Source organism: Salvelinus namaycush, chromosome 25 (genome assembly GCF_016432855.1).
Source record: "Salvelinus namaycush isolate Seneca chromosome 25, SaNama_1.0, whole genome shotgun sequence".
NCBI classification, from domain to species: domain Eukaryota; kingdom Metazoa; phylum Chordata; class Actinopteri; order Salmoniformes; family Salmonidae; genus Salvelinus; species Salvelinus namaycush.
The window spans coordinates 14,783,842-14,810,963 of record NC_052331.1 but is presented as its reverse complement, the minus strand read 5'-3'; the positions used below and the strand labels follow the sequence as shown (position 1 = coordinate 14,810,963).

Genomic DNA, 27,122 nt, shown 5'->3' with positions numbered 1-27,122 from the left:
TATTTATTGTACATTTTCTGTGTGACTTTAAAAGGGATCACACCTGCAGGAAGTGAAAAAATGGATGTTCTTAATTTTTTTCTCCCCTCACATTTTATCAAACATACTGCAATCACACAGGTATGCAGTAGTAATGCAAGAGAGCGACAAATGTCCCTTTTTATTTTATATTGTAGTACATCTTATACACTAGCACCTTCCTCACCTCTCATCCACCACCACTTCCTCCCCCTCCTAGCAGCGGTCGTCCTCCTCTGTGTCGCTGAGTGGCTCACAGCCTGCAACAGAGACGGTCTGAGCCAGGCGTTTCCGGAAGTGTCCATTGGGGATCTGCCAGCCGCTCCTGGAGCCCCGTCGGGCTGAGCTGAAGCTAGAGCTGGAGGTGGAGCTGACTGTGTTAGCGCGTCCCAGGCTAGTGGCCACCGCCGCTTCGAAGGTCAGTGTCTCCATGAACCCGGAGGGGTCCGGACTGTGCTCGTCCTCCTGCAGGGTGAGATAGGGCTCCGACGGGTAGCGACGCAGAGGGGAGCCCTGCTGGTGGTGGTGGCGACGACCCCTTGGCCCGGTCTGTCCCTCTCCCCCTGCCTCTCTGGAGGCCTCCCCCCGCCTCTGGGTCTCTGGGCTGCACCTGTCGTCATCATCGTCCCCGGAGGGAGGGTGTGTGCGACACACCAGAGGGGAGTAGGAGATGTGGGGATGGGAGCGAGTTGGGGTCTGGGACAGGGGGCGGCGACTAGGGGTACTAGATTCAGAGGTGGGGATGGGACTGTCGGAGCTGTTACCCTGGACACAGGAGTCGAAACACATTTAATACAGACGTCTGATTGCCTTTTTTAAAAGTGTCTATTGTGTAATGTGGGTATGTGTTTGTGGTCTACTTTGTCTCAACCAGAGTTTACACCAGAGCTCTGCCCTGTGAGTCAATCCACGCTCTGTGTGTGTGTGTGTGTGTGTGTGTGTGTGTGTGTGTGTGTGTGTGTGTGTGTGTGTGTGTGTGTGTGTGTGTGTGTGTGTGTGTGTGTGTGTGTGTGTGTGTGTGTGTGTGTGTGTGGCCTACCTGTTTGTCCAGGGGGTGTGTGCGCTCTCGGCTAGGGGAGCATGAGGGCTGCAGACTCCTCTCCTCAGAGTTACAGCGGGATGTGTCTGGGGAGAGGAGGTGGCGGCGCTCTTTGGACCTCCCGCGCTCCTTCTCCGTGTCCAACTGCCTCTTTCTTTCTGACCGGGAGACTGGAGGAGGACGAGGAAGACCATGGAAAGGAGCACAGAGAGGGAAAGCAAGATAAAAATATATCGAAATATATATTTTTAACACTGTAGATCATTAAAAAGTATGTTGACAGGTAGATCATTGATGCACTTAGGATAAAAGAAAAGGAAAAGTGGCACTTGTATATAGGATAAAGACATAAGAAAATAAAGGGAAAATGTAGGGAACGGAAATTGACATATTAACACATGCAAACAATAACCACACAGTAACATCCCTCATCATGCCAGTAGGAGAGATAAGAGGAGAGGTCACGTGAGTGGAAATTGGAGAGTGGAGACTGACCGGCAGCCTTGTAGCTCTTGTGGCGTGGTCTGTACAGTCTATCAGGACTCTTCTTCTCCTCCTGCCACAGTCCATTAACCCTCTGGTCAGCCACAGTAGACGAGGACCGCTTAATGGAGCCACTGGCCATCTCCGTCTGCACACACACGCACACAGAGGGAGACACAAATAAATACCCACATGTACCATAAAATAGGTTTTGTTATTTTCAAAGGTAATTCATCCATCTGTCGATCCGTGCAGCATTCTCTGTTTTTAATCCATATCCATGCTCACTATTCCAGGAAATTAACAGGTCAACTAGGATGCTTGAACCTCTTCATTTTACTCTTCAACTCATTGTTTAGCGCAAGACAGAGACAAAACATACCAGTAACCCAGGATTAATCAAACACCATTCTGAAAAGCTAGCATTCCTTTGAAACATCCATGTTGATTATCCCTCTCCAGAAACCCAGCAGCAAACAGAAGATCCATAAACCCATTTTTCTCTCCAAATGGCACAACCAGTGTAGCCCTTCTGGCCCCTGGAGGAGTCAGTGTGGTCAGAGGGCAGTACCTGTGGCTCTACAGCCAGACGGGGCATAGAGGAGGCCCGTACACACAGCCCCTTGCCAAACGGGAGCGCCAGTGAGTCAGGAATCAACCCACTGAACTCCCCTGCACTCACCTATATGAGACCAGAGACAGAGAGAGGGACGAGGGGAGAGATAAAGTACAGTACAGATCAGGCTGGTCAATTTAATACCGGGACTAACTGCCTTATGGGATTCCATCCAAGGATTGTTTCGGCCAATGTTACGTCGTAATAATTTGGGAGAAAACTTAAGCCATTCCATCATCACCAACCAATCAGAAGCCATTCCAGCCAAAGAGCCACAGATTAACAACCAATGACAACAAGGAGACTGGCCCCAGAAGGATTGGGTAAAACAGGAGTAGGAGAAAGAGTCAGAGGGCGTAAGGAGATGGCGACATAAGCACATCGCTACGACAATAAATGAGAAGAGAGAGGACAGAACAACTATCGGGCTGTTGTTACACACACTCATGCAAGTTCAGATCTGGATGCACCAAACATACTGAGCCAGACAAGTTCACCTGCTTTAAAGCCAGTCATGTTACTCCCCAGTGAAAATATACATAGAAGAAGGCAAACACTAACAGATTCCTATAGGGCAAAAAGTACACTGCAGACCAGTTCAACCAAACAGCATAGAAACAGTACAGTGAGCACTGAGAATGACAACATCTCCTTTCAAACCTCCACTAACCGGACTACAACTTGGCAAGGACAGAAACACCTTGAAACATCAATGCTGTGCTCTGTAATGCACTACTAGTATCTTCATTCAACCATTACTAGGGACAGTTGTTTAAAAAAAAATATATATATATTTGACCGGTATTTCCAGTATTATCCACTAGGTTTGCTGCAGGTAGAAAATCCTAGGAGATCTTCTTTAATTGACACAAGTTGTCTCCAATCAATCAATCAATGTCTGGTTGCACTTGAGTGTTTGGTGGGGGGATCGCCTAAGCCAGGGGAGGCGTAGCTCTTCGAATCTTAATTAACAGCCTGTTATTTGGCAGGGAATACTATTTGTAGATCAGATATTCTACACCTCACTTTGCTCAAGCTGATCCTCTCCAACAGACTCAGAAGTATAGCTAAAAATTGGTAAATTAGGTGCTGTTTAAGGGGCGAGTCAATTAAACCAACCATGGAAGTGTGTTGTAGCAAATTCGTGGGGTAGCCCCGACTAGGATTCCAACCCAGGTCCAGCAACTGTCAAGACAACACCTTAACCAGAATTACGAATTTCTTGACGTTTTTACAAGGAAAAGTACTTTTATTCATGGTTATTTCTATTGTTTTTAACAACTTGTACTTTTTAACACATTTAAATGTAATATTCAAATACTGTGTTTTATGTTTTTATGCCATTTTTATGTGTATAAAATTCTGTACAAAAATTAGCTGTTTTTAAAGGAAATGCAACAATAACACTTTTACAAAAGAAAATAAAAAAATGAATTTCTTGCAGTGAAATTATACAACAAATGTTCATTTTGTCTCAGGAACACGAGTGGAGAAATATTTCTTTCTTTCAGCATCTCTTGAGAAAACACAAATGTGCCTGTAATGTGTAATCTTTGACACTTATATAAGCAGACAGTATTTTTTAACCACATGAAATATGCGCCCAAGACCAACTGAAGTCTTATCAGAAAGGTGTTTCGTCGTTTTCTCAGCTTTTCATTTCCTTAAAACCGGTCAAACTGATGACATTTGGACATTTTGCACAGGACCAATCTTTCCACTGTTTGAGTTATTGCGTTTTCTCCCCGGTCCCTATACAAAACAGACAACTTTACTGGTGTTAACTAGATCACCAATGCATTAATTCTACTGATGTAAGACATTCTGGTAGCACTACTTTACTTTGACAGAAGAGACGCTGCATGTATCAAACGATAAACAAATGTCCTACCAAATGTCGGAAATTATAATATGGCCAGTGTTGGAAATTACAGTTGAAGTCGGAAGTTTACATACACTTAGATTGGAGTCATTAAAACTTGTTTTTCAACCACTCCACAAATTTCTTGTTACCAAACTATAGTTTTAGCAAGTCGGTTAAGACATCTACTTTGTGCATGCCACAAGTAATTTTTCCAACAATTGTTTACAGACACATTATTTCACTATATCACAATTCCAGTGGGTCAGAAGTTTACATACTGTGCCATTTCCAAATGCCTGAAGGTACCACTTTCATCCATACAAACAATAGTATGCAAGTATAAACACCATGGGACCACGCAGCCGTCATATAGCTCAGGGAGGAGACGCGTTCTGTCTCCTAGAGATGAACGTACTTTAGTGCGAAAAGTGCAAATCAATCCCAGAACAACAGTAAAGGACCTTGTGAAAATGCTGGAGGAAACAGGTACAAAAGTATCTATATCCACAGTAAAACGAGTCCTATATCGACATAACCTGAAATGCCGCTCAGCAAGAAAGATGCCACTGCTCCAAAATCACCATAAAAAAAGCCAGACTACGGTTTGCACATGGGGACAAAGATCACACTTTTTGGAGAAATGTCCTCTGGTCTGATGAAACAAAAATATAACTGCTTAACCATAATGATTATTATGGTTAAGCCAACTGACATTTATTCCTGATTATTATTTGACCATGCTGGTCATTTATGAACATTTTGAACATCTTGGCCATGTTCTGTTATAATCTCCACCCGGCACAGCCAGAAGAGGACTGGCCACCCCTCATAGCCTGGTTCCTCTCTAGGTTTCTTCCTAGGTTTTGGCCTTTCTAGGGAGTTTTTCCCAGCCACCGTGCTTCTACACCTGCATTGCTTGGTGTTTGGGGTTTTAGGCTGGGTTTCTGTACAGCACTTCGAGATATTAGCTGATGTACGAAGGGCTATATAAAATAAACTTGATTTGATTTGATTATTGTTATGTTTGGAGGAAAAAGGGAGAGGCTTGCAGACCGAACAACATCCCAATCATGAAGCACGGTGGCTGGCAGCATCATGTTGTGGGGGAGATTTGCTGCAGGAGGGACTGGTGCACTTCACAAAATAGACGGCATCATGAGGTAGGAAAATTGCGTGGATATATTGAAGCAACATCTCAAGACATCAGTCAGGAAGTTAAAGCTTGGTCACAAATGGGTCTTCCAAATAGACAATGACCACAAGCATACTTCCAAAGTTGTGGCAAAATGGCTTAAGGACAACAAAGTCAAGGTATTGGAGTGGCCATCACAAAGCCCTGACCTCAATCCTATAGAAAATGTGTGGGCAGAACTGAAAAAGTGTGTGCGAGCAAGGAGGCCTACAAACCTGACTCAGTTACACCAGCTCTGTCAGGAGGAATGGGCCAAAATTCACCCAACTTATTGTGGGAAGCTTGTGGAAGGCTACCCGAAACATTTCACCCAAGTGAAACAATTTAAAGGCAATGCTACCAAATACTAATTGAGTGTATGTAAACTTCTGACATTTCACATTCTTCAAATAAAGTGGTGATCCTAACTGACCTAAGACAGGGAATTTTTACTAGGATTCAATGTCAGGAATTGTGAAAAACTGCATGAAAAACTGCAAACAAATGTTTTTGGCTAAGGTGTATGTAAACTTCCGACTTCAACTGTATAACAGAAACTTGTCTAAATTACAGGTGAACATAGCAGTGAAAGTAGCAAGTAGTAAATTAATTATAATAAGCAACATTTATTATTTAATAAATATGGTGGCTCGAACTGCACAGGTAGACTACTTTTTGAAGTGATTTGTTTGTTTGACAATCAGATGAAAACATCTTCACACAATACGCATGATATGCGAAACTGAGCCTGCACAATAAACGGGATAAGATGTTTACACAGTATCCCGTTTTAGATCAGAATATCCCAGGCATCTTCTCCGGGTTTCTCATAACCAGGATATAGGCTTTTTCCAGTTATTGTAAACGGGATAGGATATTTATATGAGTCGACTCAAAAACAGAATACTTGAGTATCCCAAATAATAATGGGGTATTGGTGTGCATGTAAATGTGGTCATTGACTCTCCCCTTAAACTGCCTCTAGGGCTGCGTTTAAACAGGCAGCCCACTATTTGTAGAGCAGTGAATCTACACCTCACTCAAGTCGATCCTCTCCAATGGACTCGGAAGTTGTAGCTAAAGATGGCTCAATTAGGCTGCATTTACACAATTCTGATCTTTTTTTCACTAATTGGTCTTTTGACCAATCAGATCAGCTCTGAAAAAGATCTGATGTTGTTGGTAAAAAATGATCAGAATTGTGCTGCCTGTATAAACATAGCCTAATTTACCAACTTTTTGCTACAACTGCCGAGTTCATTGGAGAGGATCGGCTTGAGCAAAGTGAGGTGTATAATCACTGATCTACAAATAGCATTCCCTGCAAAATAATAGGGGGAAAAACACAAAACCTACTAAAACAACTGGCCCTAACCCTTACTACTAGATGTGTCATTGATTCATTGTTGTCTATGTGTGGGTTGATATTGAGCTTTACCGCAGGAGGTTAGGTATTCATTGTGCAGTATTTCATATTTTGCCCATAGCTACTATATCAATGTGATTTTCCTTTTTCCTTTTGGCTCCTAGCAAAGGGCCTTATAGAGCTGTCATTGTATGCTTACTAAATTATATAAAGCCTCCTTTGTTGGTGTACTATGTGTTGGTGTCTGTGCTAGTTTAGTGTGATATACAGTACTCCTGTGATAAGTTTCTACAGTACAGTACGTAGTCCTTGGTACTTCTCCTTACCCTGGAGTGTTGACTGCTGGTGTCCTGGTCAGAGGTCATGGGCTGCATGGCGAACAGGTCCTGGGAGAGAGGACTCAATGCCACCAGGCCTCCTCTGGTCCTACAGATGGAGGCAACCCCCACATGAAATACTGTCAAATACTTACTAAAGGCACAACACACACACACACCCACAGTCTTGAACAACTAACCTTGTGGGGACAAACAATTCAGTCCCATTCAAAATATTTTCTATAACCCTAACCTTAACCTGAAAACCTAACCTTAACCCTAAACCTAAAACTAACCCTAGCTCCTAACCCTGACCCTAATTCTAACCTTAACCCTAAACCCCCTAGAAATAGCATTTGACCTTGTGGGGACTAACAAAATGTCCCCAGTTGGTCAAATTTTAGTTTGTTTACTATTCTTGTGGGGACTTCTGGGCCCAGATTCACAAAACCTTCTTAAAATAAAAATTATTCTTAACTGCCATTTTTCCCTTAACTATAGACTTGAGAAGAAAGATAAGCAAAGTTGCTATTCCTCAAAATGGTTATTGGAAAATGTATTGCGCTATTTCTTGTTTCTCGTTAAGAAAAAAGTTAAGAAGAAATGTGATTCTTGAAGATAAAGTTATTGGAAATATTCTTAATTCCAAGCTAGCTAAACCCTTGTCTTAAACTCAGGGCAGTGAGAGAAAAAGCTCAGGAAAGCAATTGAACATGTTTAATTCACTCACAAACTTCATCTGAAAGTTTCAGTATTGATTATTTTGAACCCCAAAACATGTTTTAGAACAGTAATCTCAGTGAGAAATAGACTAACATGATTGCCATTGCTAGCTAGATAGCTACCTAAAACTGTTGCCTAGCAACAAACATCTTAAGAAGATTTGTGAAAAGATATTTGAGAAACTCAAAAATATATTTAAGAAAATCATTCAATCTTAAGATATTGTTGAGGAATTGCACTTATGAACTTCTTTTTCTTTCTTAAGAAGCTTACGTTTTTGTGTAAGAAGTGTTTTGTGAATCTGGATCCTGGTCCCCACAAGTATAGTTAAACACGTCCACACACACACACACACACACACACACACACACACACACACACACACACACACACACACACACACACACACACACACACACACACACACACACACACACACACACACACACACACAGCGTGGATTGACTCACAGGGCGGAGCCGGCACTGAGGGACATGCAGGGCAGGGGATGGGCATTGTACAGAATGTCTTCAGAGAGAGTCGAGGCATCCAGCCTCTTGAACGGCATCAGGCTGGCCTTCTGTAGAGGAGACCACACCAAGCAATGTATCACTACAGGCACTGGGTTGTGTCAACAGATCAGATGCCTTGATAATCTTATACAAAAGAGAAGTGAGTTTTATACAGTATATATGATGTTAATATAGTGTGTACATCTGACCTGTGCTTCCAGCTGTGCTCTCAGCTTCTTGGCTTTGTTCTGTTTGAAGTAGTCCATGATCATCATGGAGGCATATATCTTACCTACTGTCATGTCGGAATCTGTAAGACACAAACACAGTTAGATTGCTAGTCATTGAGTGACTGACTGCCTCCCAGCTCTACCTCTCCAAATCTCTCTAACGTGGGTCTGACCTTTGTTGATGGGCACCAGTACATCCAGGGTCTTCTGGGGGAGGTACGGCCATATCACACTGATCTCCTTCTGTAGCTCAGTGTCCAGAGCTACTCGGTCCTCCCCACCTGGAGCACAATAAAATAGATATTTATTCATCCATTATACACAGGCAGTGGAAATTGTTGATTTTGCTAAATTTCCTGATTCAACTACTCAAACAATCATCAAGCCATTTATAAGTTGAATCAGGTGTGTTACCAGTAATGGGCTGGACCGAAAGCCTGCATCCCTAGGATTTGTGGATCTCCAGGCTTAAGATGGAAGACCAAGTCTAAACTGGATAAATGCATGCAGATGCAGTGATGCATGGTGGTTTCAAACTCAACTCATTCCCTGACCTCGTGCGATCTTGATCTCCAGAGCGGTGCGGATGAGAGACATCAAGGTGGAGGTGAAGTGGACTGACATGTCCTCATCCACTGGCATGTTCATCAACACCAGCCTCTGTGGAGAGAGAGAGAGGGAGGGAGGAGGGAGGGAGGGACAGAGTAAACAACAGTAAAACAACTTAAATTAAAAAGAAGAAAATAAGTGTTTCTCCCATACCTTGTAGGCCATACCTCTGGGGCATTTCTTCCCCAGACCAAGGGGTGGAGACATGTGGGTCAACATCTCATACATGGCAGTGTAGTGTATACGCCCACTACGGAAGAAACAGAGAAGATGAGGAAGGAGAGAGAGAGAGTTGAGGAAAAAAGGAAACGGTAAAGGCATTCATTATGAGCTTGTGTAAATTTGAAACAGAACAAGTTGGCAAATCTTGCACAGGAATTAAGGCAGTTTAGGCCTATTTTGTCTGTAGTGAATCAATACACTGCCCTCTGCTGGGCAAAGTTGAGACATGGTGGGGTTCTTATCTCTCACCATGCTACGCGGTCGTACTCTCCCCAGACACGGACAAACTCATCCAGGTGATGAGGTCCCAGGATGGAAGAGTCTCTGGTCAGGTACTCAAAGTTATCCATGATCACAGCCACAAACAGATTCAGCATCTACAGAGTCACACAAGAGGAGAGGACATGTGAAGGACAGCATGTGTGTATGTACAAATATAGAGTATGTGCTATACTGATGTACACATGTGCATGCATACAATAAAAATAACTGCTTTTAAGTATGAGAATGAAAAAGATGGACAGAGAGTGCTGACAGAGTGGAGAGAAAGTGTATTTGTGTAGCACAATCAAAATGTACTTTGTGTATCAGTGTGTGTGTGTGTGTGAGAGTGAGAGTGAGAGTGAGAGTGAGAGTGAGAGTGAGAGAGAGAGAGAGAGAGAGAGAGAGAGAGAGAGAGAGAGGAGCACTGACAAATAGTGGAGGTAAGGAGAAAAAGTGTATTTCTGGAGCGTCCTCACCAGGAAGGAGCTGAAGAAGATGAAGGAGACAAAGTAGCAGTAGGCGAAGTCAGTACCACAGCCACCCTCGTGGTCAGGGGACATGGTCATGGGTGCCATGGAGGAGTCTGGCTCACACTCCTGCCCCCCCAGACACGATAGCATGATCTCCTGCCATGACTCCCCGGTCGCACTCCTGTCAATCAATGAGTTAATCAATGAGTCAATTAATTAATCAAGCAAGCAAGCAATTATTTGATCAACCAGTTAGTCTATTAATATATATTAATTCATCATCAGTCAGCATAATCATCTACTTATAGTTTAGAATATCTCAGTTCAGCTTCCGAGTCCTTCTCAATGCGCCCACCTGAAGAGAAGCATCAGCGCACCAGAGAAGGTCTTGAAGTTGTTGTGCTGGTTTATGTGGTTTTCGTCGTTCAGTTTGATGTTTCCAAACACCTTGTGTGGATCAGGTGAGAAAAAAACATGATACAACATCCCTTTGAGCAGGGTTCCCCAACTGGCGGCCCCCCATGTTTTCTGAGCAAAAATTAAATACATGCATTTTTGTTTTTTGTCATAAAAGACTGTAAAAACACTAACAAATCAGCTCCAAGTGATTTTAATTTTGGAAATCTGTTCCAAAGTATTCCCACGTATAATAGAGAGATATAAGGGATGGTATACAAATGTAAATATGGTTTGAAACGATCAGGGGCGCAACTTTGTTTTTAGAAGTGAGGGGTACTGCTCAGAGGCGTCTGCATGGTCCTAAAACACCCCGTGCCTCGTTTTGTATCACATTCCAATGATAAAACTGGGGGGGACAAAAATTTCAGAACGTGTGGGGGATATGTCACCAGTGAAAGTTGCGCTCCTGGAAACAATTATGTTTTAGTCAAATATTATATCTGTTTGGGCTTCTTGGTAACTATTGGTGTATGTTCCGGCTCCCTGATCATCCACTGCTGAATCTAGTTGATGATCCATGCCTTTGAGGCTGAAGTTACCATTGTAAAGCATATAAGCGTTTGGATGCTTTACCTGCATCCCAATGATGGCATAGATGAAGAACAGCATTGCGATGAGCAGACACACATAAGGAAGGGCCTAGAGAGAAGAAGAGATAAATAATTATTTGGTTTTCCCAATAGCATACACTCTGGCAGCATACTGCAGGTCAGTGGTCACCAACCAGACTGGTCGAACTTCAAGGCATTCCTAGTCGATTACCAAACACTTCTCTAGAAAAGCCAACGATTAAGGCTAGCTTTCCTTTTTTTTTGTGTTGCGCTGTTGATGGCAGATGCACTTGATTTAGAAGCCCTGCGCATTGGGTAGGCAAAGTGTTCCCTTTTGAAACATTCCATTTGCCTGAAAATACAAACTGCGGGAGATCTGTGGCTAAATCAAGTGCGCCTACTGTGCTGGCCAATCGGATAGCTCAAATCACCATGCCTACCTACAGCTTCCACGACCCTGCCCACAGCAAAGTTTGATACTAGCCTATGTGAGATTTCATAACTTTTAAAACCATGACCGGAGAGAGACTGTCAAATACAGCAAAGAGCTGCTGTTTTTATGAGTGAGTTCATGTATACGTTTTATCCAGCACTGTCAACACAGTTTTTTATTCAACACTATTACAAAACATAAAACGGGCTTCTCTCTACTTCCACTCGGGCTGCAGCTGCAATGAATGTGTAGCCAAGTGTATCGCTAACGTTGCATTTTTATTATTAGCAGCAGTTCATTGTGTCTATTTTAATATCGAGGAGTATTTCACTTTCTCTGGTCATAGGAACAACATGAATTTGTGCCTGAGGCAGATGCGGTGCAACTGAATGACTAAATGACTAAATGACTATCGCCCCGTAGCACTCACTTCTGTCGTCATTAAATGCTTTAAGAGACTAGCCAAGGATCATATCACCTCTACCTAACCTGTCACCCTAGACCCACTTCAATTTGCTTACCGCCCCAATAGATCCACAGACGATGAAATCGCCATCACTACACACTGGCGTATCCCATCTGGACAAGAGGAATACCAATGTAAGAATGCTGTTCATTGACTATAGCTCAGCATTCAACACCATAGTACCTTCCAAGCTCATCATTAAGCTCGAGGCCCTGGGTCTGAACCCCGCTCTGTGCAACTGGGTTCTGGACTTCCTGACGGGCCGCCCCCCAGGTGGTGAAGGTAGGAAACAACACCTCCACTTCTCTGATCCTCAACACTGGGGCCCCACAAGGGTGCGTGCTCAGCCCCCAACTGTACTCCCTGTTCACCCATGACTGCGTGGCCAAGCACGTCTCCAACTCAATCATCAAGTTTGCAAACGACACAACAGTAGTAGGCTTAATTACCAACAACGACGAGACAGCCTACAGGGAGGAGGTGAGGGCTCTGGAAGTGTGGTGCCAGGAAAATAACATCTCACTCAATGTCAACAAAGGAGATGATCGTGAACTTCTGGAAACAGCAGAGGGAGCACCCTCATATCCACATCGATAGGACCGCAGCAGAGAAGATGCAAAGCTTCAAGTTCCTCTGCGTACACATCACTGACAAACTGAAATGGTCCACCCACACAGACAGTGTGGTGAAGAAGGCGCAACAGTGCCTCTTCAACCTCAGGAGGCTGAAGAAATGTGGCTTGGCAACTAAAACCGTCACAAACTTTTACAGATGTACAATTGAGAGCATCCTGTCGGGCTGTATCCCCACCTGGTACGGCAACTGCACCACCCGCAACCGCAGGGTTCTCCAGAGGGTGGTGCGGTCTGCCCAACGCATCACCGGGGGCAAACTACCTGCCCTCCAGGACACCTACAGCACCCGATGTCACAGGAAGGCCAAAAAGATCATCAAGGACAACAACCACCCGAGCCACTGCCTGTTCACCCTGCTATCATCCAGAAGGTGAGGTCAGTACAGGTGCATCAAAGCTGGGACCGAGAGACTGAAAAACAGCTTCTATCTCAAGGCCATCAAACTGTTAAATAGCCATCACTAGCACATTAGAGGCTGCTACCTATATAAATAGACTTGAAATCACTGGCCACTTTAATAAATGGAACACTAGTTGTAGAAAAGGCCCATGGAGTTGGTGGAATAATCCTTTAATTCATGGCCATTTGCTCAGCTGGGCCAGGGGACTTTAATTATGTCAGGTGGAATGTCCGACAGATCTCAACTCATTAAAAGGAGGAAATCGCCATCGCCCGACCTCGCTGCTTTCTCTTCCTTAACTCCGTCTAATTCAGACATTCTGTGCGTCCGTGAATCCACGTAAGTCCACCGAATCTGTTACCTTTCATCTGAACTATCTGTTGCAATCAGGAGAGCGGGCCATCAGTTATTATTTATAGTCATTACCGCGGAACGCGGCTTGGAGCGCACGCTTCAAACCTATTGCGTAATGTAAATAGACAATAATCACAGCCCTACAGATCATCACAGGCCAATTATGCCATCGATATCTGGTTAATATGTAATGAAATTACATGTACATATAAAATGTCGTGGAAATTCAGTACTGAGAGACTTGGTCTTGGTAATTTCTTCAAACAATCATCTTTATTTAATATCGATTAATTATTGCAATAATGAGACCGTCAGCCTACCAGTCTTGACTGACTGTTAGGCTGAGAGTCTAGCCTTTACAGACGGTGCACAGTTTTTATATAGCTGATACCAAGATTGCTTAGTCAGTCACTTCTAACCTTCCCATAAGACACCTTGGTTATCTACACAGGATGGTATTTTACTTAGTTTCCCAGATGCATGAAGATGAGACAATGAGGCATTGTTCTTAACTCTTCTAGGCTCTCTCTATCTCCAGTCACACACACCACATCTTGTCTATAGAATGCTAGCTTTTAGGTTTTTATCACCAACACAAATCAATTGTCAGCTTCAAGCTATCTCTAGTAGAACCCATGTCCTCAACACCCAGACTAGCTGCAGGGTGCTAGAGTGGAGACAGCAATAGCAGGACAGAGATATCTCACTGTTCGTTAAGTAAATAATTGTTACATAGCCAACAAATAAGGTGAATACATCATTTTTCCCTCACAGAAGTCAAACTTGAAAGGTGAAATATGAAACGTCATTATTGTTTGCTGAACTGATCAATTCTGATATCAAACTGATGGAGATTATAGATTGAATAACCGATCACTGATTTAATTATTTGTATTATTATTCTCCTGATTATGATGAATAGTTATGAGCCTAAATGACTCAATGATGATTCCTATTGACTTCTTATTGAACTGAATTGCTGAATTACGTAAATATGTTAATAATGAGAATGATTGTTATGATTTGACCTTTGTGATTATGAATTTCATACATGTTATTCTGTTTCCTTTGTTATGCAGCACAGACAGACTACCCAGTAAATATAACACTTTATGGTTAAAGGAATTCCTGCCTCAGTCTCATCCATTCCGTGACCACCTGTTCATCTTCACTGTCAGTCATCCTACCTGTCCAGCTTCCCACACAGATTCCAATAATCTTTCACTAGTCATTTTAATAATGTTTACATATCTTACATTACTCATCTCATATGTATATACTGTATTATATACTATTCTACTGTATCTTAGTCTACGCCGCTCTGACATTGCTCGTTCATATATTTATATATTCTTAATTCCATTCCTTTACTTAGATATGTGTGTATTGGTATATGTTGTGAAATTGATAGATATTACTTGTTAGATATTACTGCACTGTCGGAGCTAGAAACACAAGCATTTCGCTACACCCACAATAACATCTGCTAAACATGTGTCTGTGACCAATAAAATTTGATATGAACTCGAGTTCGCCATCAGGTGGAAGACTGGCCCTTTCTCTGGTCAGTCTCACCGGAGGACAGGAAGAAGAGAGCAGAGACGGTGAGAGGCAGACCCTCTGCTGCTCTCTCCCTCCCGCTGAGACTAATGCCATGTTAAAATAAACTGGGGACTTGGAAATCTCCGACTTCTGATTTCAGTGCGTTCAAGACAACTGTGAACTCTGTGAAAAAGATCAGACTGGGGAAAATCGTTTTGAACGGTCATCCAACTCGGAAACTCTGGCATCTTTTTAGAGCACCGACTTTCTGACCGGATGTTCACTGATGTTATGATTTGACCTTGTTTTTTCCGAGTTCCCAGTTGTCTTGAAAGCACCATGACCATCAGATGCTGGTACCAGTCCAGTAAAATAAAAATGTAAATTATTAGCAAATTATTTCAATTTATGCTCAGCTGTGCCTCGCAAGTGCTACACTAACTGATCTATCTTGTTATCCGAGCTCGAGTTTTCAAACATAATATGGTCTGAGAAGAACAATATTGGCAGGCCAGGAATATCGGCAATATGCTGTGATAATGTATTAGACCTACTGCACAAACCTCATTCATACAGAACTGTTTTTATTAGTTTAAAGTTACATTTATTAAGTCAAGTAAAAAAAAATTGTGAGCGGTAGTTCTCGGCTTGCTTTTTGACTGCGAAAATGATCTTAACTCAGAAAAGGTTGGTGGTCCATCGTAGTGTACTGGGACCAGGGACATACAAAATAAAGACTGAAAACCATTTATATTAACAAAGTTGGATATTTATTAAGTGGACATGAGAGATGGTAAAACTAGGGGAGAACATGGCTGACCTTAAAGGATTGTACGAAGGTCCAGAGCAGGATTCGTATGGTGTAGCCCTGCCTCAACAGCTTGATCAGCCTGGCAGCCCGGAACAGCTTCAGGAAACTCATATTGAACGTGTTTATTGACTGAGATAGACAGACCATAGGAAATATAGAGAGGTGGAGACGGCAAGGAATATACAGAAAGGAGAAGGGTCCGGGGAGAGAGAAGGTGTTAGAGAAATGACAAAGACATAGGCAGATAGGGACATATAGAGATAGATTTGATTGAAAGGCACTCAAGTGAACAAAGTGAGTTTACAACTTTAATAGCCTAGTTTTTACTGAGAGAAAAAGCTTTACAGTACTACCACCTTGGGAATCAGAATTGGTACAAGGTAAAGGTTAAGGAGCTAGAGTGAAATATTACCTGTAAGTCCACAATGATCTCAGTGATGCTCCCGAGCACGGTGATGAAATCAAAAATGTTCCAAGTGTCTCGAAAATAATTCTGTCAGGGGACAAATGAACACCATTGTAAAATGGCAAGGCTTCTTTCTTGAATGGAAAAGATTATATCTGTACATGCTACCATGTCATTGGATCAGTTAATTACATTTTGCCAACAGTTCACTAATGTCCTACTGTCTTGCTCACCACAAAACCAAAGGCCATGATCTTGAGGATACACTCCAGGGAGAAGAGAACGGTGAAGGCTGTGTTCAGGTGCTTCAATACTGTATCATACGCTGCTGGAGCGGAGTTGTACTGCAGATAAACAGGACACAGTCAGGATAATACCGGGATGTATCAAACAGTGAGCAGGTTGGCATTTATTGAGATGTTTCATGTACTGGAGGCAGCTCTGCAGAGTGGTTACTAGCCAAGTCATAAAATCTGAGTTTAAACATAACCCTAACCTTAACCACACTGCTAACCCTAATACCTAACTCTAACCTTAAATGAATACCAAAAAGCTAATTTTTGTTTTAACCTATTTTTATGATATAGCCAATTTGACTTTGCAGCTGGCCCATCTAGTGGAAACCTCTCAGTTCTGCCTCCAGGGTACAACTCATGACAATAAATGTCAACCTCTGCAGAGCGATGGCAAAGAAGAGGGTAACATATTTAATACAAAGAGTCTGAGATGTGTAATATTAAACTGTTATCAGACAAACAGGGGCACACTGGGCTTTCTCCTATGGATTTGAGTCTTTGAGAGTGAAACTAGATTCTAACAAAGGCCTGTCATGTTTATAAGCTCTGTTAAAAATTTATAGGTTCCATACCTTCATCATGAGCACCACAGTGTTGAGGGCAATCATGACCAGCACTGTGTACTCAAATGACGGTGACACCACAAAGTGCCACAGCCTGTACTGGAAAGTCTGTCTGTTCTGAGGCATGTAGCAGGTCAGGGGCTTGGCACTGATGGTAAAGTCAATGCATGCCCTCTGATGGAGAGATAACAAAAAGAAGAGGGGGAAAAATCAGTAATTAATCTGTTACGAGTATTGTGATCAATAAAAAGTGTATATCTGATCAAGATACCAAGATGGTTATTGTATGTGAATCAATTTCATGAACTCCTGTAATTGTACAGCGCATTCGGAAAGTATTCAGACCCCTTGACTTATTCCACATTTTGTTACTTTACAGCGTTATTCTAAAATGTATTACATTGTCCCCCCCATCAATCTACACACAATACCCCATAATAACAAAGCAAAAACAGGTTTTTAGAAATGTTTGCAAATTTACAAAAATAAAAAAACTGAAATATCACATTTACATAAGTACTCAGACCCTTTACTCAGTACTTTTTTAAGCACCTTTGGCAGTGATTACAGCCTCGAGTCTTCTTGGGTATGATACTACAAGCTTGGAATGCCTGTATTTGGGGAGTTTAACCCATTCTTTTCTGCAGATCCTCTCAAGCTCTGTCAGGTTGGATGGGGAGCGTCGCTGCACAGCATATTTTCAGGTCTCTCCAGAGATGTTCGATCAGGTTCGGGCTCTGGCTGGTCCACTCAAGGACATTCAGAGACTTGTCCCAAAGCCACTCCTGCGTTGTCTTGGCTGTGTGCTTAGGGTCAATGTCCTGTTGAAAGGTGAACCTTCACCGAGTCTAAGGTTCTGAGTGCTCTGGAACAGGTTTTCATCAAGGATCTCTCTGTACTTTGCTCCGTTCATATTTGCCTCAATCCCGACTAGTCTCCCAGTCCCTGCCGCTGAAAAACATCCCCACAGCATGATGCTGCCACCACCATGCTTCACCATAGGGATGGTACCAGGTTTCCTCCAGATGTGACGCTTGGCATTCAGGCCAAAGAGTTAAATCTTAGTTTCATCAGACCAGAGAATCTTGTTTATCATGGTCTGAGAGTCCTTTAGGTGCCTTTTGGCAACTCTAAGCGGGCTGTCATCTGTCTTATATTGAGGAGTGGCTTCCGTCTGGCCACTCTACCATAAAGGCCTGATTGGTGGAGTGCTGCAGAGATGGTTGTCCTTCTGGAAGTTTCTCCCATCTCCACAGAGGAACTCTGGAGCTCTGTCAGAGTGACCATTGGGTTCTTGGCCACCTCCCTGACTAAGGCCCTTCTCCCCCGATTGCTCAGCTTGGCCGGGCGGCCAGCCCTAGGAAGAGTCATTTAAAAATGATGAAGGCCATTGTGTTCTTGGGGACCTTCAATGCTGCAGAGATGTTTTGGTGCCCGTCCCCAGATCTGTGCTTTGACAAAATCCTGTCTCGTAGCTCTATGGACAATTCCTTGGTTTTTGCTTTGACATACACTGTCAACTGTGGGAACTTATATAGACAGGTGTGTGCCTTTCCAAATCATGTCCAAACAACTGAATTTACCACAGGTTGACTCCAATCAAGTTGTTGAAACATCTTAAGGATGATCAATTGAAACATTATGCTCAAATAGCTCAATTTCGAGTCTCGTAGCAAAGAATCTGAATACTTATGTAAATAAGGTATGTGTTTTTTCTATTTTTAATACATTTGCAAAAAATGATAAAAACCTGATTTCGCTTTGTCATTATGGGGTATTGTGTGTAGACTGATGAGGATTTTGTTTTATTTAATCAATTTTAGAATAAGACTGTAACATAACAAAATGTGGAAAAAGTCAAGGGGTCTGAATACTTTCCGAATGCAATATATTTGTGTTGTAAAAATTTGTGTATGAGTGAAGTATGTAGACTGGGAGTGCATTTGTATGGCGCTTTTCTGTCCTGTACCTCATTTTTCTCTAAGCTGCACTCCTCCATCATCTTATCCCCTTGCTCCTGGAAGGTGATGATGATGAGAGCAACGAAAATATTGACAAAGAAGAAAGGGAAGACCACGAAGTAGACGACGTAGAAGATGGACATCTCCATCCTGTTGCCCCGACTTGGACCCCTGTCCTCCTCTGTCACATCCACAGAATGCTGCAGGACCCTGGAGGGGAGGAGAGAGAAAGATAGAGAAAGAGAGAATAGTAACACTCTAATGTCTAAACAGTCTCTCTGAATCCCCTATCAAATGGCATTCATTTGGTGTAAGAGCATACACTTAGAAAAAAAGGTGCTATCTAGAACCTAAAAGGGTTCTTTGGCTGTCCCCATAGGAGAACCGTTTGATAAGCCCTTTCCACAGAGGGTTTGACATGGAAACAAAAAGCGTTCTACCTGGAACCAAAAAGGGCTCTACCTGGAATCAAAAAGGGTTCTCCTATGGGAGACAGCCGAAGAACCCTTTTGGAACCCTTTTTTCTAAGAGTGTAGGGCTGGGAACATCAGGGACTCACTGCGGCCAGCCCTCTCCAGTGGAAACAGTGAAGAGGGTGAGCAGAGCCCAGCAGACATTGTCATAGTGGAACTCATGTCTCTTCCACTCCCTCTTCTTCACTTCCTTCTTGTCTCGAGCGTAGTCTATGTAGTAACCTCTGTAGGAAACAGAATGGTGGTTAGGGGACAGAGCCAGAGGAGGTTGGGATTCCTCTGATCACTCACAAAATGGGTGGTGTGTGGATGATCACAACTTAATGGTATTTATTTATTCATTCGATTATGAAGAGATAAATTAGTACGGTCAATGTGTATATCTTTGTTTGTTCCAGTGTGCGTATTGTAAGAGGGGACAGTAGGCAGTGTGTATATATATATCTGTGTGTTTGACTCACTGGCACTCCTTCTCTGTGTCCATGGAGCTGTCTGTGCAATAGAAGAACTTTCCCTTGAAGAGCTGCACGGCGATGACAGCGAAGATGAACATGAAGAGCTTGTAGACGATGAGGATGTTGAAGACGTTCTTCAGGGACGTCACCACACAGTCAAACACTGCCTGTATAGGAGAAGGAGAGATGATAACGTAATGACATGGTAGCACAAATCAAAGGTAAAAACCTACATTCACTGGAAATTCCTTGAAAGGTTTCATTCATTTTAATGTAGAAGCCAAGGTCGACTAAACACTGACATGTTGGCAGATGAACATAAATGAACATATACACAGTACATTACCTTGAGTTTGGGGAGTCTCTTGATGGTCTTCAGAGGTCGTAGGACTCTCAGGACCCTGAGGGACTTGATGGTCTTGATGTCTCTGCCTTTGTTGTTCCTGTTAATGTAGACATGTGTTTTAGTGTGCTGTGGGGACAGGGAAGACACACACACACACACACACACACACACACACACACACACACACACACACACACACACACACACACACACACACATTAACAAAAAAGATCTCAATCTATCTTTTGATGACAAACAATACTATAAAGAACATTTTCAGAGTAATATGAAAACACTTGTATTCAGTACTTTAAAGTTTTGTAGCTGAGTGGGAAGTATCAGACAAAAGACATGGCGAATCGTGTACAAGAAGTATGGGAAGTGCATGAGAATTCTATGAGAAGTGTATGACAAATTGTACATGACAAGTATGAGAGTGAGAAGTGTTTGCTTTACCCAATCACATTCCTGGAAGCCCCAACAGTGATAAATTCCCAGGAACAACAGAGAAATAGAAGCATAAATAGAGATACACAATGAGGATCACAGTTACAGCTATATCCACAACAGAGAAATCAACACACAGTCATATCTATGTATAAGGCAGAGGAGAAGCACAAGTTCATTAACCTCGCAACCCAGAACGGAATATTTTGTGCGCTAGCTAGCTATTTGATTACGTTACTAGTCTGTTAGCCTACAAGAGACTGAAAGTTATTTAACATGTTCACCTTTCAGAGGGGAAAGAGTTAAACAAAGAGATAAGAAATGTAATATTTATATCCCCGCATGAGGCATCAACCAGAAGATGAATGTCAGACACTTAGTTTTATATATTTGGAGATATGCTACAGTGCAGTGTATAATATATGTGAGTCAGTGAGTCAGTGTGATTACTAATCCAGCACCAGAAGTATTGTGACTCACGTCAGAGCGAAGGCGAACAGAGCTCCCACCACCACGATGAAGTCCAGAATGTTCCACAGGTCACGGAAGTAGGAGCCGTCATGCAGAAGCAGGCCCAGGTCAATCATCTGGAGGACACACGCACACACCCACATACACAGGACAACATAGATACACACAAAGACACACAAAGACACACATAAGACAACATAAGTTACTACACTAAAAACAATGTTACAAGTGTATTTCTGTGCATAGTTTTAGGAGGTTCGTAATTGATCGTTTCTCTTTGAGTATCTCACCTTTATGATCATTTCAAAAGTGAAGACTCCAGTAAAGACGTAATCAAAGTAACGGAGAACCTAGAAAAGCAAAAGCACATCCAACAATTACGTGAGAGGAAATACACATCTTCACGTCACTGACACAAACATTCCAGATTCATATTGAACTTACCCTGTTTCTGTCAGAGTTGGTGCACACAGGGTCTTCAGCAGCCAGAGCGATGCTGCTAGCCACGATCACCAGCAAGATGGTCATCTCAAAGTAGCGCATGGTCACCATATAGTGACAGATCCTTCTGATCCTACAGATCAAAAAAGAGAAGCGGAGTTGACAGTATCGCATACACTTATGGTCGCTCATACAGGCTCAGAAAAGAGGGTACAGAATTGTACGTAAAGGGGTACAAACTTGCCACTGTAGTGGTACCCTCTAAGGTAATTGTACCCTTGTAGTTTGTACCTTAAAAGAGGCAATTGGGGGCCTCCCGGGTGGCGCAGTGGTCTAGGGCCAGAGTCTCTGGGTTCGCGCCCAGGCTCTGTCGCAGCCGGCCGCGACCGGGAGGTCCGTGGGGCGGTGCACAATTGGCATAGCGTCGTCCGGGTTAGGGAGGGTTTGGCCGGTAGGGATATCCTTGTCTCATCGCGCTCCAGCGACTCCTGTGGCGGGCCGGACGCAGTGCGCGCTTACCAAGGGGGCCAGGTACACGGTGTTTCCTCCGACACATTGGTGCGGCTGGCTTCCGGGTTGGAGGCGCGCTGTGTTAAAGAAGCAGTGCGGCTTGGTTGGGTTGTGCTTCGGAGGACGCATGGCTTTCGACCTTCGTCTCTCCCGAGCCTGTACGGGAGTTGTAGCGATGAGACAAGATAGTAATTACTAGCGATTGGATACCACGAAAATTGGGGAGAAAATGGGATAAAAATTTATTTAAAAAAAAAAAAAAAAAAAAAGAGGCAATTGTGTACCTTAGGGGACAAGATAGAAAAAGGTACAAATGTGCCTTTTTAGGGTACCCCGACAGCGACAAAGCAGTTTGTTCCTTTTATGTCCTTTTCAAAGCTCAGACCTCAATCCAATTGAGAATCTGTGGTATGACGTAAAGATTGCTGTTCACCAGCGGAACCCATCCATCTTTAAGGAGCTGGAACAGTTTTGCCTTGAAGAATGGGCAAAAATCCCAGTGGCTAGATCTGCCAAGCTAATAGAGACATACCCCAAGAGACTTGCAGCTGTAATTGCTGCAAAAGGTGGCTCTACAAAGTATTGACTTTGGGGGGGTGAATAATTATGCACGTTCAAGTTTTCAGTTTTTTTGTCTTATTTCATGTTTGTTTTACAATAACAAATCTTTTGCATCTTCGAAGTGATAGGCATGTTGTGTAAATCAAATGATACAAACCCCCCCCCCCCCAAAAAAAAATATGTAATTCCAGGTTTTAAGGCAACAAAATAGGAAAAATACCAAGGGGGTGAATACATTCGCAAGCCACTATACGTGACAGGCGGTCCTCATGAGAGCCAGTTTCATCATAGCGCTTGATAGTTTTTGCGACTGCACTTAAAGAAACTTTCAAAGTTCTTGAAATGTTCCATATTGACTGACCTTCATGACTTAAAGTCATGATGGATTGTCGTTTCTCTTTGCTTATTTGAGCTGTTCTTGCCATAATATGGACTTGGTCTTTTACCAAATAGGGCTATCTTCTGTATACCCCCCTACCTTGTCACAACACAACTGATTGGCTCAAACGCATAAAGAAGGAAAGAAATTTCACAAATTAACTTTTAAGGAGGCACACATGTAAATTTAAATGCATTCCAGGTGTCTAACTCATGAAGCTGGTTGAGAGAATGCCAAGAGTGTGAAAAGCTGTCATCAAGGCAAAGGGTGGCTATTTGAAAAATCGCAAATATAAAATACATTTTGATTTGTTTAACACTTTTTTGGTTACTACATGATTCAATATGTGTTATTTCATAGTGTTGATGTCTTCACTATTATTCTACAATATAGAAAATAGTACAAATAAAGAAAAACCCTTGAATGAGTAGGTGTTCTAAAACTTTTGACCAGTAGTGTACCTCTGAAGATACATTATGTTTATTTGGATATTTTTGTACTACAGGGAACAATATGGGACTCTAACCATACGTTTTTCTCTGAGAGTGAGAGTGCTGTACAGCTACAGTGCATGAGAGAGTGTGTGCAGAGAGAAAAACACAATAGCCTACGTATACTAAAAGGGATCAAAGAAACATGTTTCTGAGTCCTTTTATAAAACTGAACTGAATTGATTAGTACCGCACTAGAATGCATGCCAAGACATGGCCAGGAAGGAGAGTCTTACGGATTGGAGGCCTTGAAGAGGAACATGCTGTCAGGAGGTACAGGTTTGGGCGGGCTGGCCTCCTCCTGCGCCTCCTTCTCCTCCTGCGCCTCCTTCTCCTCCTTCCTTTCAGGCTGGTACACCTCCATCTCTTTGTTGCTGTGTAAAGCTAAATGTAAATTGAAGATAAAACCTGTTATTTGACCTGGCTCCTGCCGGGCATGGCAAAAAAAGTCCATCGTTATCGTTACCATCCTTGTTCCAGCAGGAAACGGTACAGAACAGTCAATGGCAATTACATTGCTTTCAATTAACTAGAACGTATCAAGCTACGAATGTCGGTCAAGAGCGACTATATGGAAGCATACCTGTCATAGGGATGATCTCCAGCAGTGGCTGTTCTCCAGACATCTCTATGATCACACTAGTCTGACTGTCTAGGACTTGGCCTGGCTCCTCACCCTCCTCACGGTTCAGGGAGGCTGGGTTGTTCTCTGAATCATTGACCCCGGATGCTGCCTGGAGCTCTGGGGGGTCTGTGAACTGTTCTGGGGCTGGCTCCAATGGAGGGTCCTGAGACAGGGGCTCACACTGCCCAGTTTCCCCCACCTCACCCTCCTCCATCTGGGGTGGAGGGTCCAACAGGGTTGGGGGTAGGGACTCAGGGAAGTCATCACATAGGGGAGGCTCAGGGATGTCTGCAATACACACTCTGAAGAGGAGGTGTATGGAAGAAAATGTGTGGATGTGTTTAGACACTTAGCCAATCCTAATGTGGGCTTGAAGTCTTATCTCATGAATCACAATGCCTTAACCCTTAGCGTAAAAGAATGGAACCTAGCACCACTGTCTTACCTCAGATGCTCTTCTTCACTCTCTAAGTTGACAATGCTGGCTCCTTCTTCCTGGCCCGACACTCCTCCCTCCACCTCAGCGACCTCTTCTTTGTCCGTCTTCTCCTCTTTTTCTTCTTTCTCCTCCCTCTCTTCTAGTATCTTCCTCTCTCTGCTGCCTGATTCTCTGACCTCCTCATGTGGGGACTCTCTGCTCTTGGCCTCAGCCCGGGCCTCACGATGACGGTGCCTCCTATGCCGAGCCACCCCTCCCTCCTCCGCCCCCCCAAGGCCAGGTCTGAACTTCCGGGCCACCCTGTGCCTCCTGTCCCCACCGGCGGGTCGATGGTGCACTGCTCTCTCCTCAACCAATGTAAACAGAGGCCTAGGCTCAGAGTCTGGAGGTTCCGGCAGCTGGATGGCGATGGACATCGGGGGTTCAGGCATGGGCATGATCCCGGACATGGGCGACTCGGGCAGGTGTCCGGGACTGGTGTCTGGGGAACGGGTGGGTGCACGGTAGGCGGTGGTAGGGTTGTCAGTGGTGTCCTCGGTGGGGCTGCCTCCGAACAGCACCTCCTGGCTCTCCATCTGGCGCCGCTTGCGTAACTGGTTGGCCCTCTGCTCCCACACGGATCTTCCGCCTCTTCCTCCTCCTCCTCCCTCCCTCCTCCGTCTGTCACGGCGGTTGGAGAAGGCGTTGGCCCCATTGGGGGGCTGGTCAGCTCCGCCCGGGGCGTCGCTCTCCTCCTCCTCTTCGGGGACGGCCATACGGCCCCTGTGAATGGCCTTCTTCCTGCGGAGATAGGGCCTCCTCCTCCTCCTACAGAGCACAACACAAAGCCTGTCACTAGAGGGCAGCATCACGCCTATCTCATATGTACACTTACATATCAATGAAATACTAAATACAGTATAAACATATTACATATTATATAACATTGTATGTATTCATGTATGTATGTATGTAAGTCAATAATGAAGTACGAAAATTGCATGACATATATTTTGACTCAGATATATTGCATATTGTATGGCTAAAGATGAATTGAATTCACATATTGAATTATCATCAAATAAAACAAACATCCATAAATTCAATTGAAATTCAAATTATGAAAGTACCTGGGAAGAAAGCACACAAACTCAAAGAGCCACAAAAACAAAAAGGAATAGTGCAGGATTAAAATAGGGAAATACTGTTATATCTAGCAATTAACTTCTTCTTCTAAGATAAAGGAAATGGAATTAGGTGTGACAGGAGTACAGACAAACAACTTTACTTACGGGTATTCAAACTCTTTTGTAGTCCATGTAATCAATGAGTGATTGGTTGAAAACAAGACATTAGTGATTTTGGAACAAAGACAGAACAGAACCTTGTGACACAGTCCAAAACCAGGTCAAGGGTCAAGGCCAATGGTCAACAGACGTCACCTTAATGCCAGTCTAGTATATTTGGTTATATCTTATTTTATTTTTCTTATAATTATATTTTATATTTGGCATGGGGATTTGGCTTTGACGGCTTGATAAATGGATCCAAATCCTGTTCACTTAGAAAAATCATTATTTCCTAAGTAGTGACAGTGGATGTTTATAAATCTTATCAGATAACAGTGGTTATCCAAGTTACAAATTGTTTCACCATGACCGTACAGGGGCAGTGGTAGAATTTAGACTTCTATAATTTGTCATATCTAGTTGGTCAGTGCCACATAACAGGCATAGAGTAACAAGACAACATGATGGAAGCAGCATTACATAACATTACACCATAGTACAGTATATGTATCAAAAGCAGCACCATCTTGATAGCTCTGAAACACATAGGACTGACACTCAAATATGTAGTAACAGACAAATGACAGTCAGCGTAACGTGCCTGGAGAAGATCAGAGGACAGTACAATCCATGCATCCTTTTCCCCCCTACCTGTACCTGTTACAAAGGGAGCAGAATGGTTGGTGGTGCTTATACACTAAGCACATACTATGCTTATATTCTATAATTGCCCCGTCATTTGGTTTAATTTACCTGTTGACTGACATGCACAAATAAACAAACTCTAAAAAAATTTAAACATGCGGATATAACTGGCCTGTTATCTTTTTTAATTTACCTGTTGAATGACATGCTCAAATAAACAGAAAAAAAAGTATAATTAAAATCATGCATTATCCTTTAGCAAGTCCCCAGAATAACATCAGATTCGTGAGCGAAGATGCTTGTAATCACTAGGATGTGCGCCTCATCCCCAATTTCACTAATGCAATTACCATTACACATGCTATGTGACAGGCAGGTACACATACATTTTCCACACTCAGAACATGCCTCTCTAACCCTGAAGACTCATCATGCAGCTGTACGCAAGGAAAATAAACATTCTTCCTGACGCCTACATCAGATTCTCAAAGAGAATAGTGGATCCTTATTTTTCTGTGGGTGTTACGGCTGTGTAATCGACAGATATTGAGAAAGCATCATGATCACCCCTCAGATTCAATCTCCTCCTAATCATCATCAAGACTAGGCCAAAGTAGGTGACTGACCAACTGCCATTGTGATAAAAGTATAAACAGAACACTCACTCAGACATCGGGCCATCTCTGCCTCTGGCGTATCTTGCATTGAAAAACTCCTCTTCCTCCTCTTCGTCCTAACAAAGGTAAAATAAAAACACAAAGTCATTTACATCCCACAATTAGTTTATGAT

The 27,122-nt window shown here is 43.1% G+C and overlaps 1 protein-coding gene across 1 annotated transcript in view; it reads right to left on the bottom strand.

Moving 5' to 3' along the window:
• Positions 1-234: 234 nt before the first annotated feature.
• LOC120020661 (voltage-dependent R-type calcium channel subunit alpha-1E-like) overlaps positions 235-27,122 on the bottom strand; it is a 76,437-nt gene continuing 49,549 nt past the window's right edge. Inside the window, exons 18-47 of the mRNA XM_038964366.1 lie at positions 26,998-27,065; positions 24,426-25,226; positions 23,939-24,282; positions 23,592-23,739; positions 21,418-21,547; positions 21,264-21,323; positions 20,983-21,089; positions 20,512-20,523; positions 20,056-20,152; positions 19,716-19,876; positions 19,341-19,478; positions 18,790-18,991; positions 16,830-16,994; positions 16,195-16,305; positions 15,968-16,048; positions 15,565-15,684; positions 10,937-11,002; positions 10,260-10,351; positions 9,911-10,085; positions 9,420-9,547; positions 9,102-9,198; positions 8,894-8,999; positions 8,513-8,620; positions 8,319-8,419; positions 8,068-8,177; positions 6,884-6,983; positions 2,112-2,222; positions 1,553-1,688; positions 1,058-1,227; positions 235-783 (exon numbers count right to left, since the gene is read on the bottom strand). Of these exons, the coding sequence (XP_038820294.1) occupies positions 235-783; positions 1,058-1,227; positions 1,553-1,688; positions 2,112-2,222; positions 6,884-6,983; positions 8,068-8,177; positions 8,319-8,419; positions 8,513-8,620; positions 8,894-8,999; positions 9,102-9,198; positions 9,420-9,547; positions 9,911-10,085; positions 10,260-10,351; positions 10,937-11,002; positions 15,565-15,684; positions 15,968-16,048; positions 16,195-16,305; positions 16,830-16,994; positions 18,790-18,991; positions 19,341-19,478; positions 19,716-19,876; positions 20,056-20,152; positions 20,512-20,523; positions 20,983-21,089; positions 21,264-21,323; positions 21,418-21,547; positions 23,592-23,739; positions 23,939-24,282; positions 24,426-25,226; positions 26,998-27,065 (4,794 nt within the window). The remainder of the gene's footprint in view (positions 784-1,057; positions 1,228-1,552; positions 1,689-2,111; positions 2,223-6,883; positions 6,984-8,067; positions 8,178-8,318; positions 8,420-8,512; positions 8,621-8,893; positions 9,000-9,101; positions 9,199-9,419; positions 9,548-9,910; positions 10,086-10,259; positions 10,352-10,936; positions 11,003-15,564; positions 15,685-15,967; positions 16,049-16,194; positions 16,306-16,829; positions 16,995-18,789; positions 18,992-19,340; positions 19,479-19,715; positions 19,877-20,055; positions 20,153-20,511; positions 20,524-20,982; positions 21,090-21,263; positions 21,324-21,417; positions 21,548-23,591; positions 23,740-23,938; positions 24,283-24,425; positions 25,227-26,997; positions 27,066-27,122) is intronic.